The 17,083-nt window shown below is 42.9% G+C and overlaps 1 protein-coding gene across 1 annotated transcript in view; it reads right to left on the minus strand.

The window, feature by feature from the left end:
• The window catches only part of LOC149797722 (uncharacterized), a 35,766-nt gene extending 19,380 nt beyond the window's left edge, over window positions 1-16,386 (minus strand). The window contains exons 1-2 of the mRNA XM_089960795.1: window positions 16,209-16,386; window positions 13,686-13,863 (exon numbers count right to left, since the gene is read on the minus strand). Of these exons, the coding sequence (XP_089816921.1) occupies window positions 13,686-13,863; window positions 16,209-16,278 (248 nt within the window). The 5' untranslated portion in view covers window positions 16,279-16,386. The remainder of the gene's footprint in view (window positions 1-13,685; window positions 13,864-16,208) is intronic.
• Window positions 16,387-17,083: the final 697 nt, after the last annotated feature.

A 17,083-nucleotide genomic window follows, 5' to 3' on the forward strand; every position in this document is an offset into this window, starting at 1 on the left:
ATTCTTCAAACTGGCCTGCATCGTCAGCTTCCCATACCACACAGGCATTGAGATGAGTGTTCTTGGCGTCTATTCCGTACGTCAGGAGATTTTCCAGGTACGCTCGATAAGGGTAAGTATCCATGCTGCTACTGACTAGTTTGTTATTCAAGTACAAGTCCACTCCACTGAACAAGGAATGCATGAAATTGTTGACGGGAGCTATTACCTCATCACCATCTAGGGGCGTATTATCCTCATCGACAACTTTGACTTTCAGGTACAAGTAACTGCTATTCAGATCGATGTAATCTTCGGGCTGTCCTTTGATTTCAAACTCGATGGGAGCTGAGGCTGTCAAAGAGAAGACGGGGTGAAATTCCACCCACTGGGCTTCTTGCATGGTCATCATGGTGGGGGGCATGGCAAACAGATCCAGTTCCGACTTGGAACAAGTGCAAGATTCTCGGTGTATCATTTTGTTCTTTCTCAATAATCGAAAACGTCTAAGTCTCGAACGGTTCTTCTTTTCTTTGTCTTTCTAGCTTTAGACGTGTGAAGTCTGGTGAAAGGGTGTTTTCTTCGTCGTCTCTTTCTGCCTTGTCCTTCCTGAATGCCTGACTCGGTAGCGTGCAGGGCATTTATAGGTGTTTCTCGTCGGCCCAAAAGGTCTTTGCCCGTTTGCAGCAAGACATTTTTGCCTGCCCTCATGAAGGCTTCTTTAGGGTTTTGTTTGTCGATGATGACATTTTGGAGAAATTCTTTGCCTTGTGTCAGTGCCGCATCTTTCAAGGCGTGCAATCCGCGTGTCACCATCGGTTTCAAGACTGGGGCCACCGAACGAAAGGCCGATTTCAGCATATCTCCTAAACCGTGTCCTCGCTGTCGAGCAACCCCTCGGTACACTGGATACATGACTTACGAGTCGTGAGAGAACCGTTTTCGAAAATGGAGTTTCACCGTGACTTTTCCTTTAGTGAATGCAATATTTTCTCCCACATCTCCTTTTATAGCAATGTTGACCGTGTCCAAATAAGACTTACTGACAGGCAAATAGTGAGGATGGACAAATTCGCGGTGAACGTGGTAAGTGTTTCCACCTTCCTCGTCAGCGTTCGTGGGAGAATCCACTTTGAAAGGAATGACACGCAGTAACGGTACGGAGGTGTGTCCCACCACGTTGTACTCCACCACATCGGAGTACACAAACATCAAATTCAGTCCTTGGTTCAGTTCTACCGGGGCACGAAATAGCTTGCTAAAAGACTCGTTGTCGTAAACGATTGGTAATTCGTTTTTCTTGATCATGGCCATTCTCATGTCCATGTCTCCGCCCAACATGTCAAACAATTCAGGACAAAATAAAATGGACACGATTTTACTCCCGTCAAATTTCATCAAGAAGCGACGAGCTGCTTCGTGGTATTCCGTGGTGACACTTTTTTTGACACTTTCCAAAGCTTTCAGAAACACGACATTAAACCTGGAGGCTATGGTGCTGACCAAATGTTGACCACTAAAATAATAGCCTGGGGGAATGAACAAGTCATAGGTGGTGTACTTTTGATTTCTTGTGCCAGGGGTTTTCTTGTCATATTTGCCATGGGTATCCAAGTACTGTTGCATTTGCTCGTCATAAACTTCCACATCAAAAAAGTTTTGATTGGGAAGGACATTGAGGACTTGGGTCGGGTGAATCATTTCCACTAAAGCCACTTCCCAATGGGCTTCCTTGATCTAATGGGATGGCCTGAGGTAATTTGGCCGTGTAACAGCACAACGTGTTCTTGGGAAACACCTCCATGGAACTGTCACTGGGTAAGGTTAAGTAAAATTGGTTTTGGTGACTCATAATTCCAGAGTTCTGTGGCTGTCCGAGGGGTTACTGGACGTCAGAGGCGTGTCTCCGCCTAAAATGGGGTTCTGGTTGTGGATGGAGTGGTGACTGGCAAAGGCACTGGACACAAGGTTCCCGTTCGAGGAGAATTTCAGGGAGGGATTGGGAAGCAGGTAACCGATGAAACTGCTTAATAAAATGGTCCACAATTGTTTGTCTCCTTGTTGCAAACTCAAATTGGCAATGGTTGCCCCGATGACACAATACACCACGAAGATTTGGCAGAAAAAGACGATTTGCGTTTTAGGCACACGTTCTCCGCACAACACCCACAAAGGTTGTTTTTGTAAATCTTGCACAGAAGAACTCGGTGAAGGAGTGGTCGACGTAGCTGCGTCTGTGTGAAAGGGCATGATGATCACTTCTTTTTATAGTCGATGACTTGCGAAGCGTCGATCCAAGAATCAAAACTGGGTGGATATCCTTTCCAACGTACTTTCACTTCTTTGACACGTCGTTTGCCCACTTTACGGGTTCTGCGTTCGAGAATGCTTTCGATGTCGTACACGTCGTCTTCTTTTTTGGTGACACGTTGTAACTCGGGTAAGTAAAACGTTCCTTTGAGCACTTCTCCGTTCATGTCTTCCAATTTATAGACGGCAGGATGACAGCCATGCACTCGTCCAGTGACACGAAACAATTCGGTCGTCCAGTTAGGTAAGTAACCTTTGTCGAAAGTGCGTTTGGTTTTGCCAGTGCGCACCCAATCTCCTACGGCCAACACTCCGCTTTTCTTGGGGACAGCCCTCGTCGGGGACGTACCAAACAGGCGCTCAAACACCAACACTTCGTTGTCGGGAGTCACTTCTTGCGGGGCACGTCCGATGCTTCGATGGTAAGATTGGTTGTACGCTTGCACCAGGTGCGGTAAGATGTCGATGTACTTCAGAGTGTGGTGATGCGTAAAATATTTCCACATGCGTTCTTTTAAAGTGCGTTGAAAACGTTCCACGATGCTGGCTTTGGTTTCAGGATTCTCGGTGGTAAAAAAATGAATGTCACGTTTCTTTAATTCTTTTTGGAAAGCATGGTTCAGAAATTCGGTACCTTTGTCCGTTTGCCATCGAAGAGGGTGACGACCGCTTTGTTTCAACACTCGTTGCAGGGCTCGCACTAACTCGCTGCTCGATTTGGAAGTCAAGGGCACGACCCCGGCAAATTTGGAAAAGATGTCGATGACACAAAACAAATATTTGTAGCCACGATTGTAGCTGGCCAAATGAGAGGCATCGGCTAAATCGGCTTGCCATTGATGATCGATGCCTTCCACTCGGGTGCGACTTCTGGCAAACTTGCGTCGAATGGGTTTGTGTAAAGTGTAGGTAGCTTGTTCTTGTAACCATCGTTGCACTTGAGGTAAACGGAGACTTTTCAGTCGAGTTTTGGCAGGATGCTACTCTTTTTCTCTTGGGGTACTTTCTTGGATTGCAATGCTTTGCGTGTGCGACCGGCAATAGGTGTTGAAGAGGAGGATGTCTGAGCGGGGGATATCGGTTCTTGTTTCACTTCTGTCTTCACTTCTGTCTTCACTTTCTTTTTCTCTTGTGATGAAGAAGGGGTGGCCATCATCTTTTTAATCCATCCAATTCTGGAGGCAGGTGGTGTTGTTAGCTTGCGTACTTTTTCTGGTGGAGTTTGAAACCCTTCTTCTTCTTCTCCTTTTTCTGTCTTGGTCACTGGTAGTGGTGGTACTGGTACTGGTGATGGTGCTGGACTTTTCATCAAGGTCTTAAAATCTTTCAGAGTGTGTAGAGCTGTTTCGTCTGAAGCTTTCTGGTGAAAAAGTTGCAGTGGTTGCAAGAGTTGACTGTACTTTTGCGATTTTTCTGTTTCGGACAAATCTTGGCGATCCATCAAAGACTGCAATTCGTGTTGTAACTGGGACATCTCGCTCAAATGGGGATTGGGAGGTAAATGCAGGGTGCTTTGTTCTTGCCACCGATGGTATTCCATCCATCGTTTGTAAGGCACTAAAGCTAGTTTTCGTCCTTCCATGGGGTTGTCAGGGGTCGATTATGAGATCTTGGGACTTCCGAGGGCCTTTTTATCTTGCTCCCACCAGTCCTCCCAACATGGTTCCCAAGACTCCTTTCAGTAAGGGACCTAAGAAGAGGGGTAAAATGCCTCCACGTTGGACCAACATCTTCTTCTTTTGACGAATGGGAAATTTCTTTTGAACCATTTGGCGAAGAACGTGACGATGTTTACCAAATCATTGTTTCTGGTGTTTGGACAAAGGGATCGTGCCTTTCAAGACGTTCAAACAACATTCGCACACGGTATCGATGACCTCTTTGGAGGCTGATTGAATGAGTTTTTTTCGTAGAGGTGGAGAAGCTTTGGACAGGACAGATAACATGTCCCCATGTTTGACTAAACGAGGAGGGAGTCCTTTTCTTTTCTTCCTTTGGGGTTGTTTAGAAGAGGGATGTTTTCTGGAGGGTGACATTTTTGAGTCTTCAGGAGCACCAAAAAACACTGATACCCCGACTTGGTCACAGGCCTTTTTTATACTGGAACGCGTCGCCACTGATTGTCTTTACGTCGTATCAGTTTGAGGACAGGCATGACACGTCGTGCAGGGGTACGCAACGGACTAAATCGAGCCAGTTCTTGCTTGGACAAATCCAGTAAACTTTGTAACATGCCCGATCTTTCTTGAACTTTGATTTTGGGAGAAGGTACTTTGTGAGCAGCAGCCACTGCCACTAAATTGGAGGGTCCTGCCACTGGGGAAGTTCTTTTTGGGGTCATCAACGGAGAAGTTCTTGGTGTGATCAACGTCTCCAAGTACCCTTCAGTTCTTGGTGTCATCAACGGAGAAGTGAATGAACGTGAGGCTGCCGGAGACGCAGTCACCGTCGTGGCAGGTCGTGGTTTGCAAGTGTAAGGTTGCGTCCTGGCCGAAGAAGTGCCTCTCTTGCGACTAGTTTTCTTCTGTGGACTTTTCTTTTTCTGGGGACTTTTTCTCTGTTTCTTTTTCTGGGGGCTTCTTTTCTTTTTCCGGGGTGGTGTCTGGTAAGAGGAGGGTCACGCCACTGGAGAAGTTCTCCTTGGGGACCTTGTCTTTTTCTTCTTCTTCTTGGAGCTTCGTTGGACTTTTTTCTTGGGGAGTAGTTTGGGGGCATTAGGATCCCATCTTAAGAGAGAGCGAATGATGACCCCTCCTAGAGTACCGCTCCCTCCAAGTTTCAAAATGATTTGTTTTTTGGTTTGAGTGTCGATGCGGGGATCGGCCAGTTGGGTCAAAGCAACTTTGTTTCGATCAAAAAAGCGTTTGGTTTGATGAGGAATCTGAATGATTCCTTGGAGTAATTGACGTGCCGTCACCGTGAACCATCGTAAAACTTCTTTGAGACTACCTTCTAAGACACGAGCTCGTATTTGTGGATTTTTTTCTCGACTGATGCCATACAAGGCACGAATCAATTTGACGGGAAGATGCGACTGAAGGGACGTCATGTTGACGTTGTGTGAGACAGACGAAAAGGGTCTGAGGTTTTTATAGATTTTTATATGTGGAGTGAAATTAAGTCGAGGACGGAGACGTGTACAGGACAGGCCCTCCGTCTTGGCACCAGTGGTGAAACAAGTGGGTACGAAATCGCAAATCCTCGGGAGTCGTAGGTTTCAAATCGACGAGTAAATAGGCGTGTGGAGTTTGAGTGGCATCGTCGTACGCCTGAGTCAGCCAAGGTGTCCCTAACTGTTTGGCTAAGACTTGCACTTGCGATTTATCTCGAGGGCTTTTAAACAAGACCACGTAATGCGCATTGAGACTGATGGTGCAATGGGCTTTACTTTGTTGAAACAAATTTTGGGTGATGTAAACGACACTGGCATTACGGTGATGCCCTTTGCGCGTGAACCACAGTTTAATTTCTTCTTCGTCTTCTCCTAACATGTCGTCAAAAATGACCAAATGGGTTTGACGGGAGTCAGAGACGATGCCGTCGTCTTCTTTAGGAATGCCTTCCACAAACACGATGGAATCGCCTTGACTTTCTCGCAAGAGGCTGTACGCCGATTGCCACTCTTTGTAACACCACACGATCCGCTGAGGTGGTCGATCGATCAAATGATGTTTATGTTCGATCAAACGTTTGACGAATTCGGTTTTGCCTGAACCGCTAGGTCCGGCAATGAGCATGTTAAAGGGATGACGAAGATACAAAGCCTCCCAACTGGCACGATCTAAGTGTTCGTCGATGACTTTGACAGTGGAGGAAGAGGGAGCAGAGACAGCAGAGGTAGCCATAGTGTTAGGAATGTCACTTGTGACACAAAAACAAACAAGACGAGAGTTTATATACTTTTTTTCAGAACACGTTTATTGAATGTTTTAAACATGAATACGAAAGACAAAAAATACATAAAAGCCAAAGGCTTAAGTACAACGATAAAAGGCACATGATAACGTGGAATAAACACAAGTGTCTGTACAACATGTTTTGGGTAATGTTCTGAACAGTTCTATAGGGGAGTAAGGTCACACAAGTGTCCTCCCGATAGGGTCTTTCAGGGATGTCCACGACAGTCCTGTCCTGGGTGACGGGTTCTTCTGGTACTGTCACTAACACAGGTTGAAAAGTCGCAAGGCTCACAATCGCAATCCACTTTAGAAGCCCCACACTTGAATTGTGTCTTTCTAAACTTGTTTTGTGTTTCTCTGAAAGTATTCATCTTGTTCACTTGGTCTTGGTAGTCACAATGAACTATCGATCTTGCCTAGGGTTCCTTTTTATATACAGACCAATACCGACGTGTCCATACGGTATGGTGAAATGATTGGGAAGTCGCACTCGCTTCTGGTACACGATTTGTTAGACTTTTTCCAAGGGTCGACTGACGATGTGGTGAGTGGGTAAACGTACAATCTTGTTCGGTTGATAGGTGGTCACTTTAAAGTGTTCATCCTCTCCGGATTGCAAGGCTTCTTTCAATACCCCAAAGTTGACCACACGACTGGTACGATAATTCAGAGTCAATCCTTTCACTTTGCACGTCGTGTGCACTTCTCCTTGTTTGTCCCGGTATTCGTAGCCGTAATTTTTTGGACCGCCACTGACGAAACTTAGAATCTTGTCGTCGGGATGCTCGTCTGTCCAGCTCCTAAACGGTCTCCTTCGATGTCAGGGTGCTGTTGACTCGGGTGATGGATGTAAATGCAACTGTCCGTGTCAAAGTGCAGGACACGTTCCCCTAACAGTTCTAAAACTTCGTTCAATTTTAAACGAGCATGAGCTGTCACGTAAGCCGCAATGATGACATTTCCAAAGGGGTCGTCTTGTACAAAGTCCAGATCTTCTTCGCAATTGACCAAGATCAAATCCTCGCGAATGACGTCCACGTGTTTCATGTATTTGGTTCTGTCGTGAATCATCTGGAAGTAGCGGGAAGGTTCTGTCAAATATTCCGTCTTGGGTAAACACGGTCGTTGTGCCATTTTACCGCACAAGCAATTTAACATCACTTTGGCAAACGATCTCCTGCCTTCGTTTTTCTCGATGTGGTCTAAAGATATTCCTTCTTGTTCATAGTATTTCTCTGTGAATGTCTTTTCGTCTTCGGGAGTGTGACACCAGGAAGGATAGCCGCTGGCTTCTTGTTTCAGTTTCAAAAAGGCATCCACGTAGTCTGCGAAAATGCCTTTCTGACTGGGGTCACCCTTGTGGTATTGTTGTGTCTTGGGAAAGTGGCAAATTTCGTACACTTCTAACAGTTGGTATCCCATGTCCAGAGCTTTGAACAATTCTACGCTGACCCACGTCCCCGTCAAGGCCCGTTCTTCCTGGGTGTGCTGACAAGGTTGGTCTTGGTTGCACGTTTCGGCACAAGTACGGCACAAAGGAAACATCAGTTTGCCTTGGCAATGGTGAGGTAGCACGGGATGGTATAGGTTCGTGGGAGGCAAAACTTTACACTTGATCAAGCCTTCGTATTGTCGAATGTTTTTCAGGTCGATGTGTTCTGTCAGAAATTGCGGGTGCCCTGCAGGAAAGTGACAATATTTGCACACGTAGGGATACAGCGAACACACGTCCAAGTATCTGATTTCTTCTACTTTCTCTTCGTCGGCTTGGTACAGCAAACAGGTGGCATTGGTCCTTCCTCCGTACAAACTATCCCTCGGGTGCAGGGGGTCCATGAACTGGTAACTTTCCACGAGGCGTTTAAATTCGGGATCGGTTTTCATACGGTGATCGTACTTGTGTTCCCACATTTCCACCACTTGGTATCCTTCCTGTTCCAACTTTAGGCGTCTCTGACAAGTGGCCTGGTACAGGTCTTCCATGGTTCGTTGTAAAAACTGATTTTTAGTGCCACGGTCAGGATAACAGACGGGACATCCGTGAAATAAGCAACCGTTAAACTCGTACACGATCTTGGGGTTTTCTAAGTCACAACCATCGACGGAATACGTTCCGATGGTCTTTTCACCCCCTCCGTTGCGGGCATGCTGAATCCACTTGTCTTCCTTGTCGCACAAGTAATGTAACCAACGTAGGGCTTTGACCGAGTATTGACGTTTGACAAAGTTGGTCGTTTGAGGACTGATGACAGCTACGGTGTTTTCAGGCATGAATCGTTGTCGATACACTAAGGAACACGCTTTGGCAATGGTGCAAGCTTCTTTCAAAGGATCGACCCCTCCGTGTTCCATGAACAGTTCTCGAAATTTTCCACAGCAACGTCGTAAAATGTCCACGTCGGAACGACAATACTTTAACATTTCTTCCTGAAAGTCGAAAGGGTCGGAGGCGTGAGCCTGGTACCAAGCGTAGAAAGCTTCTCGTTGTTCGGTACGCATGTTGTCAGGGTCGTAATAGTGAGCCTCAGGTAAATGGAGTAGAACGGCGTGTTGATTGGCTTCCGTATTGAAAAAGTGTGGAAAGTACCCTTTATCCATTTCTGTCATTCCAAACGTTTTAGGCATTCGACTCAAAGGCATGGCCAAATAGCTCATCGAATCTTTAAACTGCACTTGTCCCACTTGCATGAAAATGATTTTGGCTCCGTTCAAAGTCACTTTAGGACGCTCGGTGCCTTGTTCCGTATAATACCTCAAAAGAAACTGTCCATCGTATCCGGAGAAATTGTGAGCCATCACTGTGGCATGACGATGACAATCTCCGTAACGTTCGATGTCCTCTTGGCTCCACGTCTTGTCGATGGGGTCTAAGACCCATTGGGCAAAATCGGCTAACGTGTTCGGTCCTCGAAAGATTTTTTCACGTCCTCCAGGAATCTTGCTGCAGTGAGGGCAATGACTGAAGATAGGTTCTTGAATGCACTTCTCGCACGCTCGATGAGCCACGCAGAAATTAGGAACGTGAATGCCAGTCTCTTGCATGCATTCGAAATCGAAAAAGATGAAATTGCCTTTCTTCTTGTGACCGTCCTCTTTCTCTGGTGGGGGTTGGTATTTTTGCACGTAGCATTGATGTTCCAAGTCCACGATGTGATGACAAATGTGACATTTTTTTTTCCCTGAACATACGTGTGTCTTGGTACTGTTGGTACGTAGGCCTTGTCCACACGTAGGGCACAATCTCAGGAGTTGACAAGCACATTTCTGCTGTGAACCTTGCGTCTTCAGATGTTGTTGGTAACAGGCAGGGCTGACAAACGTGCGCAGACAAGCAGGACAATGTACTCTTTCTTGTCCTTCGCTCAGACAGGGTGGAGAGGCCAAACATCCTGAGCATTTCCATCCACAATGTTTGTGTTGTTCTCGATTTTTATGGCCATGGTCACATTTCTCACAATAATAAACATATCCCAGGAAGCCGGTGATACTGGTAATGGTATCGAAATGGTCATCATGATAATAGACATGAATGTATTTTCCATACTTAAAGTCTTTCCCTCGAAACAACAGAGGTCCGCGCATTTCTTGAGGGTGCACTTTCAAGGTGTATCGTGGAGCTAGGGCATCTTGCAATTTTTGCATCTCAGGAATGCCACAGGGTGTGTCTTTGGACAGTCCGGCTTGTTGTAACAGGAGTTCTGCTTCATTTCGTTGTTTGGCTCGGTCCGATTTTCGAATATTCTCCCAGGTTCTTTTCCATTCTACCGTGTCGTTCTTGTTGGCATAGGTTCGTCTCACCACGATGGCTCTGGCTAAACACATCTGGTCTTGAGGGTTGTTAATTCGGACGAGACTTGTTTTGGTGTTGGCAAGGTCGTCCACCAATAAGACCTTTTTGCGTCCAGTCCCTTGAGGAGGAGAGACGTGGGCCATTTTCAGTGTGGCTTTACCATCGGTGATGTCAAACTGATCATTAGATTGTTGTACTTGAATCTTGTCCATGACTTTGGAAGGGGTTAGTTCTGCGGGTCTGCTAAACTCGATCCAAACAGGGGATTTCAAGCTGTCGTGATCTATGGATAGTGTCAAGCGATCGTCTTCTTTGGGTTGACATTGTCGCTTGAGTGCGGTGAGCAAAGAATCCCACATCTCGGTGATAAACCCTTGTGCTTTCTCCAATGGTACGTCGGACTTGAAATCTTTAAACTTCACTGTGTAGGTGTAAGCCGTGGTTCTAAATTTTCTATAGGAGCGCTTTTCCGTCTCTCGAATGGAATAGTACTTTTCAGGGTTGACTAAGGGTGGTGAACTTTGTTTAGAGGGTTCAGATTCTGGTTCACTCGTGTCCTCTTCAAAATCACTAGCATGAATTTGTGCCAAGACTTCAGCTCTGGTACGAGGCGATAGATCACGTTTCTGCCTCTTACTTTCTTCTTCTTTCTTCTCGAATGAATAGGATCGTTTCATCTTGAGTGCAAAACGTCAAATGACTCAAGTTTAAACACCATAGACTAATTTATAGTCATGGCAAACCAGCGTATATAAAAGGGTGTGTGTCTTGTCCTTTCACTATTCATTTCACTCTCAAACCGAGCACAACGATGGAAGAGACTAGCCAAATCGAACGTTTCATCAGAGCTTTGCGAGGGGTCATTAGAAAATTCTCTTCAGACCAGACGACGGACTACTCTCCTTCCTTTCGAGATAAAAGTCAAGATACTTGCTATATCTGTCAGAAGAAAGGGCATTGGTCTTCAGAGTGTCCAGACCGCCAAAAAAGAAAAAAAAACAGGGGCTAGAAAAGACAAAAGTCAAGATACCTGTTATTATTGTCAAGAAAAAGGACATTGGTCTCCAGATTGCCCAAAAAAGAAACAAGAGGAGTCAGAAGAAAAGAGGGATTCTTCAGAAGAAGAGATAGATTCTTCAGAGGAAGAAAGCAGCCAGGTGAAGAAAAAGAAACAGGAGAAGAAAGGAAGAAGGGAAGAAAGTGAGGAGGAAGAGGAGGAAAAGACTGTGACGGTGAAGAAATTGAAAAAAAAGAGAGAGTAAAAAAAAGAAACAGAAGAAGTGAATGTAATTTATAAAGTGTTCTGTTGTGAATTGTGAATTGGATTGTAACTATGGAGAAAAGAATACATTAATTATATAAGGTAAGTGTCTTTGTGTTTTGATTTTAAATAAGAAGCTACACTCACGCACTCATACACAGACACGTACTATAAGGGTAAAATGGGTTTTTTTGTTGATTTTTGAGTTATTGGCAAATTGAAAGGCTATCTCTTTTCGAGAGAAGTGGGTGGCCCTGAAAAGGGCCTTCTTTTTTGGTGTAGGGGTGAGTTTAAGCAATCAACTTTAACTGCCTTAAGCCTTTGCCACGGCAGAGGCCTGCTTCTGATGATGATGATTGGGTTGAAATCATTAAGGATGGTACGGTAGGCTTAGTCACAGGGTTGGCGTGTTTAGCTCGGGAAGGTCGTATTCTCTTCGGTCGTGATAAAGAAGTCTGATACATTTGTTTCAGACTTCTTAACTCCGCTAAAATGTCCAACAGTACCGTGACCGTTTGATTTTCACCCTCTTGTTTCTTTGCTGCTACTTCTTCTTGTTGTTGTTTTTTTCTTACCTCTTCTTGTTGCTGTTGCTGTTGCTGTAGGAGAAAAGCTTGTTCCGCTTCCTTTTGTCGTTGTATAAATTTCTCCAATTCTTCTTTCTGTCTCTGTCTAAAATTCTCCAGTTGCGGTAATGAAGAATGAGACGAAGGTTCCGGAACAAATTCTTGCGAGGTAAGAAAATCCACAAAATCCCAATGTACCTCTTCCGAAAGTAAGTTCGGGTTCCCTTGGGCGGTCTCCACTGCTGGTGCACCCCAGTGAATCGTTTTCTGAGTTTCCGTCATGTTGAATCACTGTCGCATAGATTCACTGCAAACAGGCGCTAGCGAATCTATATAGACCACGTGACGTCACAGACTGCTCTCTTCGGATTGGATGCAGGCTGACTGAATTTTGTCACGCGTGTTTGGATTGGTCAATGAACTCAATCCGTTTCAATCCTTCCTCTCCCTATAAATAAGCGCAGTTCAGCGCAATCACTCACCTGTTCTCGGAGCCTCAAGATGTGGAGCGACGTTCAATCTTCCACCCTTGTGTCAACAATGATGTTCAGGACGGACATACCCATGTATGTCCGGTCCAAGTGGACTGTTGTCGATAGGACAGATACTAGTCTATGGATGAGAAGAGTTTACATAGAAAGACAAGGATGCTTCAAGAGGGTACTTGTGTATGGACCTGCAGTTAGAAGGAGTTTAAGAAGAAGGAGATGTGACAGATGCCGTCTGTGTTAATATTAACATAAAACCAAAGGCCCTTTTCAGGGCCACTCCTATTTCTCGAAAAGAGATTGACTTTCCATTGCCTACCCCTTTTTTTAATTTTTTTTTTTAAAAACAAAAAAAAACAAATCCCATGTTCAATTCCCCTTGTCCCTAGAATAGATATTTTTTTCTAACATGTTCGATTCCCCTTGTCCCTAGACAAACCCAAACTCTATTCCCATGTTCAATTCCCATTGTCCCTAGACAAGCCCAAACTCTATTCCCATGTTCAATCCCCAGTGTCCCTAGACAGACCCAAACTCTATTCCCTATGTTCAATTCCCCTTGTCCCTAGACAGACCCAAACTCTATTCCCCATGTTCAATTCCCATTGTCCCTAGAGTGACCCAGGGTTTTTTGCCCATGTTAAATTTCCATTGTCCCTAGAGTGACCCAGGGTGGTTAATGTTAAATTTACATAGTCCCCAGAGTGACCCAAGGGTGTTTTTAATGGTAATTCCCATTGTCCCTAGGGTGACCCCATTCACTACTCACAGTCAAGGAACCAAACCTGTGGCACATTAATTGTATTCAGTGTTGTCTGATAGAGTCAAGAATGATTATATTTCAGTTCAAATACATGTATCAACAATCTTGAGTCACATTTACTTCAGTGTTCTCACGTGTGAGAAAGAAATAAGAAAAACTATAAATATTTCTGATTAAACTTCCTTGGTATCGAAAAGCACTAGTAAATATGTGTTTTGATAGGCATATTGTTTGATTCGCTTTCTTCAAGAAAGAATGTACAGTAACTATTACAGTTTCTTTTATGATTATGGTTTGTTTATGAGTATATCATTCACGTCACTATCGCCAGAAACGGAACTTCTAAAGACAAATATATCTTGTCCGATTATTAAAAAAAAAAGTTTTCTTCTTCCAGTAATGTCCTGGGTTCTCTGGAGCATACTCGCATATGATGTGTGCACATGGCAATTTGACACAGTTATCTTACAATGATGCAATCGATCTGATAAATATAGCAACAATAAATATACCAGTTCTCCTCTGAGTTAGGCCATACATAGGTTTGTTATATGGATACGCGACATCTCATATAGCTAACAACGCTATAATCTGATCTGTCTGGCCATTAAGGGGTTGGTTACGGATACCTTGCTACAAGGAAATCGCCTGTGTTGTTTTGGCACACCCAGTCGGTAACAACTGTCGAGCTCACGACCGTTTTCAGCCTCCAGCCGAACATATGTGTAGCGTTGAAAGTGAGACTCCCCTTGTCACTGTCGATCCAGACACCATCTTGGAGAGCTGTAGGCCACGTACAAGCTGAAACTAACACACCAGAGAACTGCGTTATCATTTACTGAAACTGTCACACTAGAAAAACATTAAATAACGTAGTTATTCGAAAACAACTCTCCACTGTATTAATCTTAGATTTGGAAGTTAACATATTTTTGTTCACAATCTATGTAATGATTAGTTTTATGCAATTAGTAAAGATTATCCCTTAAAAACGAGAGGAACTGTTTGTAAATAGTGTAACTTTTACTTAGGGCATTATTCTTGTCTGTTTCTAGATTGCACAAGTATACAGCTGGGTTCGTATGTTGGTTTTGTGCATAGTACGTTTTGCACATGAGGGAAACATTTCAAAGCCTGGCCATATAACTTTAATCAAAGAATGGACCATTCAATCGGAACAAACATTGGACCTCTCCGCTAATGACGGTAAAAACACTTTGGAAATATTACAGCTGCCCTCCTTTTGGGGAAGACAAGAGCGTCTGCAAATATTTGCACGTTTTAATGAATAGGCGATATCATCCCCTAAAACTTCATTCAGAATCATTAACGTGTGAGGCTTATTTATGATACTGGTATTTCTTGCGGCCTTTCAGTTTCCGTCGGTTGAATGCTTCTTTTGACAACAGGTACATAATATTCTAATATAAATCCTATGTCCGACGACGTGTAAATGGCGTAAAATAGCACAAACCTGTGGCCCTCTTAAAACGCGTTAGATGTGGCTGTTACCAATAATCCGTTAAGTGTCTAAACTATATGGGGTATGCTCCGGAAAGATCTGCATGCAGCGAAATTCCATATTTTAACGAACATGTGACATCTTACCCACAAATCGTTAATTAGCATCAACACAGATTTGGCGGTTTGCTTTACCGGACTAATCTGTTGAAATTATCGATTATAATCCTCAATTATAACTTCAATGTACATGTATACAACGTCACTTTAAACAATAAATCCATATTTATGCATACATACGTACGTACGTGCGTGCGTAGGTGTGTGTGTGCGTGCATACACACACAAACACATACATACATACATACATACATACATACATACATATTACATTTAAAAATATGGCACTTTAAACAGGATCAAAAAATCGTGATAATCATTTTCCTTGTTATGTTAAAAAGCAAATGCCCAGATCCATTAAATATATGCAATCTGAAATAAGTGCTAAAATAAACTTGATTGGCCGAAGTAGTAACTGGTATCGGCGTAGGCGAGAAAAGCAGTCTTTTCTTCTCTTTGTTTCGACAATTTCAGTTGGCTAAGAATGTGGCCATTGCATACCGGTGCATAATTAAATTGCTGTATGTTCATTTTGGTACACACAGATAGAGGAACCCTTCAAGCGACTGTAGCTCAAAAGCCGCAAAAAAACACCAGCGAGTTTGTAAAATTCACGCCGATGCGTGCAGACAAAAGTGTCTGAAAATATTTGCACATTTAAATGAATAGGCGAGATCAGCCTCTTAGATTTCATTCAATATCATTACAAGTTTGGTAATAAAGACTATAAATTTGGTACAAGAATCCCATAACAGACCCTATCATGAATGAAAAGGGCTGGAGAAAAGGTTCAACCAATGAACACTATTCTCTTAACACACAAGCGTACATCAAAGGTGTTTCGATACCGCAAGCCACATGTTTGAACCCAAGTATTTAGAAATTGAAATATATTGAATTTTCGTTATACTAGTGAACTCATTGGTTTATTATAGGAATTGAATTAATACCACGTGTTACCTGTGTAGGCAATCATATTTTACCTGTGTAGGTAATCCTAGTTATTCGTACAGGTGATGTCAGTCCAGGTTTCATTTAAATATGTCAAAGTCTTATTTAGCGAGATTCTTAGATGAATTAATTTTGCAGGATCTGTATCAAGAGAATCTTGGAATAATTTAAAATGCCAGGTATGAGGTACGTTAGATTTACTTGGCAATAACTTAGGCATTATGTGTGTAAAATTTCCTTGGCAATAACTTAGATACGAAGCATTAATGTGTGTAAGATTTACTTGGCAATGACGCATATGCTAGGCATTAGATATGTAAGATCTATATGGCAATAACTTAAATACGAGGCATTAAGCATTTAATAATTACTTGGAAATAACTTAAATGTGAGGCAAAAGGCATGTAAGATTGACTTATGTAACTGAATTGAACACTATAATATGGTCATTAGAGGATAAAACAATGGCCACAGTCTCTTCAGGTTCAGAATCAAACAGTGCTCTATAGTCGGTAGAAAAGCTCACGAAAGCACGTGTTTTAAATTTTTTAAGCAAGTAACGAATCTAAATAAAATTACTTAACATGAAATGGGGAACAAAAGACTAACACGTTACTTACCTACTGGGAAAAATAGTTGTTCCAGTAAATAAACAATCCAGGTCAATTTGAGAAAACTAATAATTATCATTTTGATGTCATTCTTGGTGGGTTCGTCACAAAGTGTTTTTTGGCGTGAAAGTTTTTCACAATATAATTTCCTGGTGCTCGCAAGTCTTCTGGGTTCATGACCATGTACTTACAATATCACCAAAGAAAGTAATATGACCATGACAATACGAAATGAACTACTTGCCCCTGACGTAGATTGTGTAGGATTTTTTCTTATATGTGCCTAAACAGTATTGTGTAGGATTTTTTCTTATATGTGCCTAAACAGTATTGTGTAGGATTTTTTCTTATATGTGCCTAAACAGTTCTGAAACTTCCTTCTTATGGTTTATTCATCAAGCCTGACCTGGACAAGATGTGACATCTCATGAAACTGACCATTTACTTCACATTTCAGGGTTATCGTATATTTCTCCTTCTGTAGATAATCAGGAAGATGTACACGGATTATTGGAAGATTATCATGGGCACTATAATGGATGAAAGAACGCAGTTGATCTATAGACTAACTATGATATATTACAATTTGTTCTATTGTTCAAACTCATTGGTTGTTCCAGGTGACTTTGCATTAGAATGGTTTCTTTAACACTCACAAGACGTTTATTACACGAGAGTGGCTAATCTACTTTTGTTTACAAATGAGGACTATTCTTTCTATTTGCCTTTAAATAAAAGACAAGTTGAAAATATAAAAAATATGTGATTTTGTAAGTCTTTAAGTCTTATAAATGAATGTATTGCCCCAACCTAAGTACAAGTGTGTGAAAACCATGGTATTAAATCGCATTTAAATGATACAAAACTACTTTAGAATCTATTTA

Source organism: Sinohyriopsis cumingii, chromosome 6 (assembly GCF_028554795.1).
Source record: "Sinohyriopsis cumingii isolate HCF-2022 chromosome 6, ASM2855479v2, whole genome shotgun sequence".
In the NCBI taxonomy this organism is placed as follows: domain Eukaryota; kingdom Metazoa; phylum Mollusca; class Bivalvia; order Unionida; family Unionidae; genus Sinohyriopsis; species Sinohyriopsis cumingii.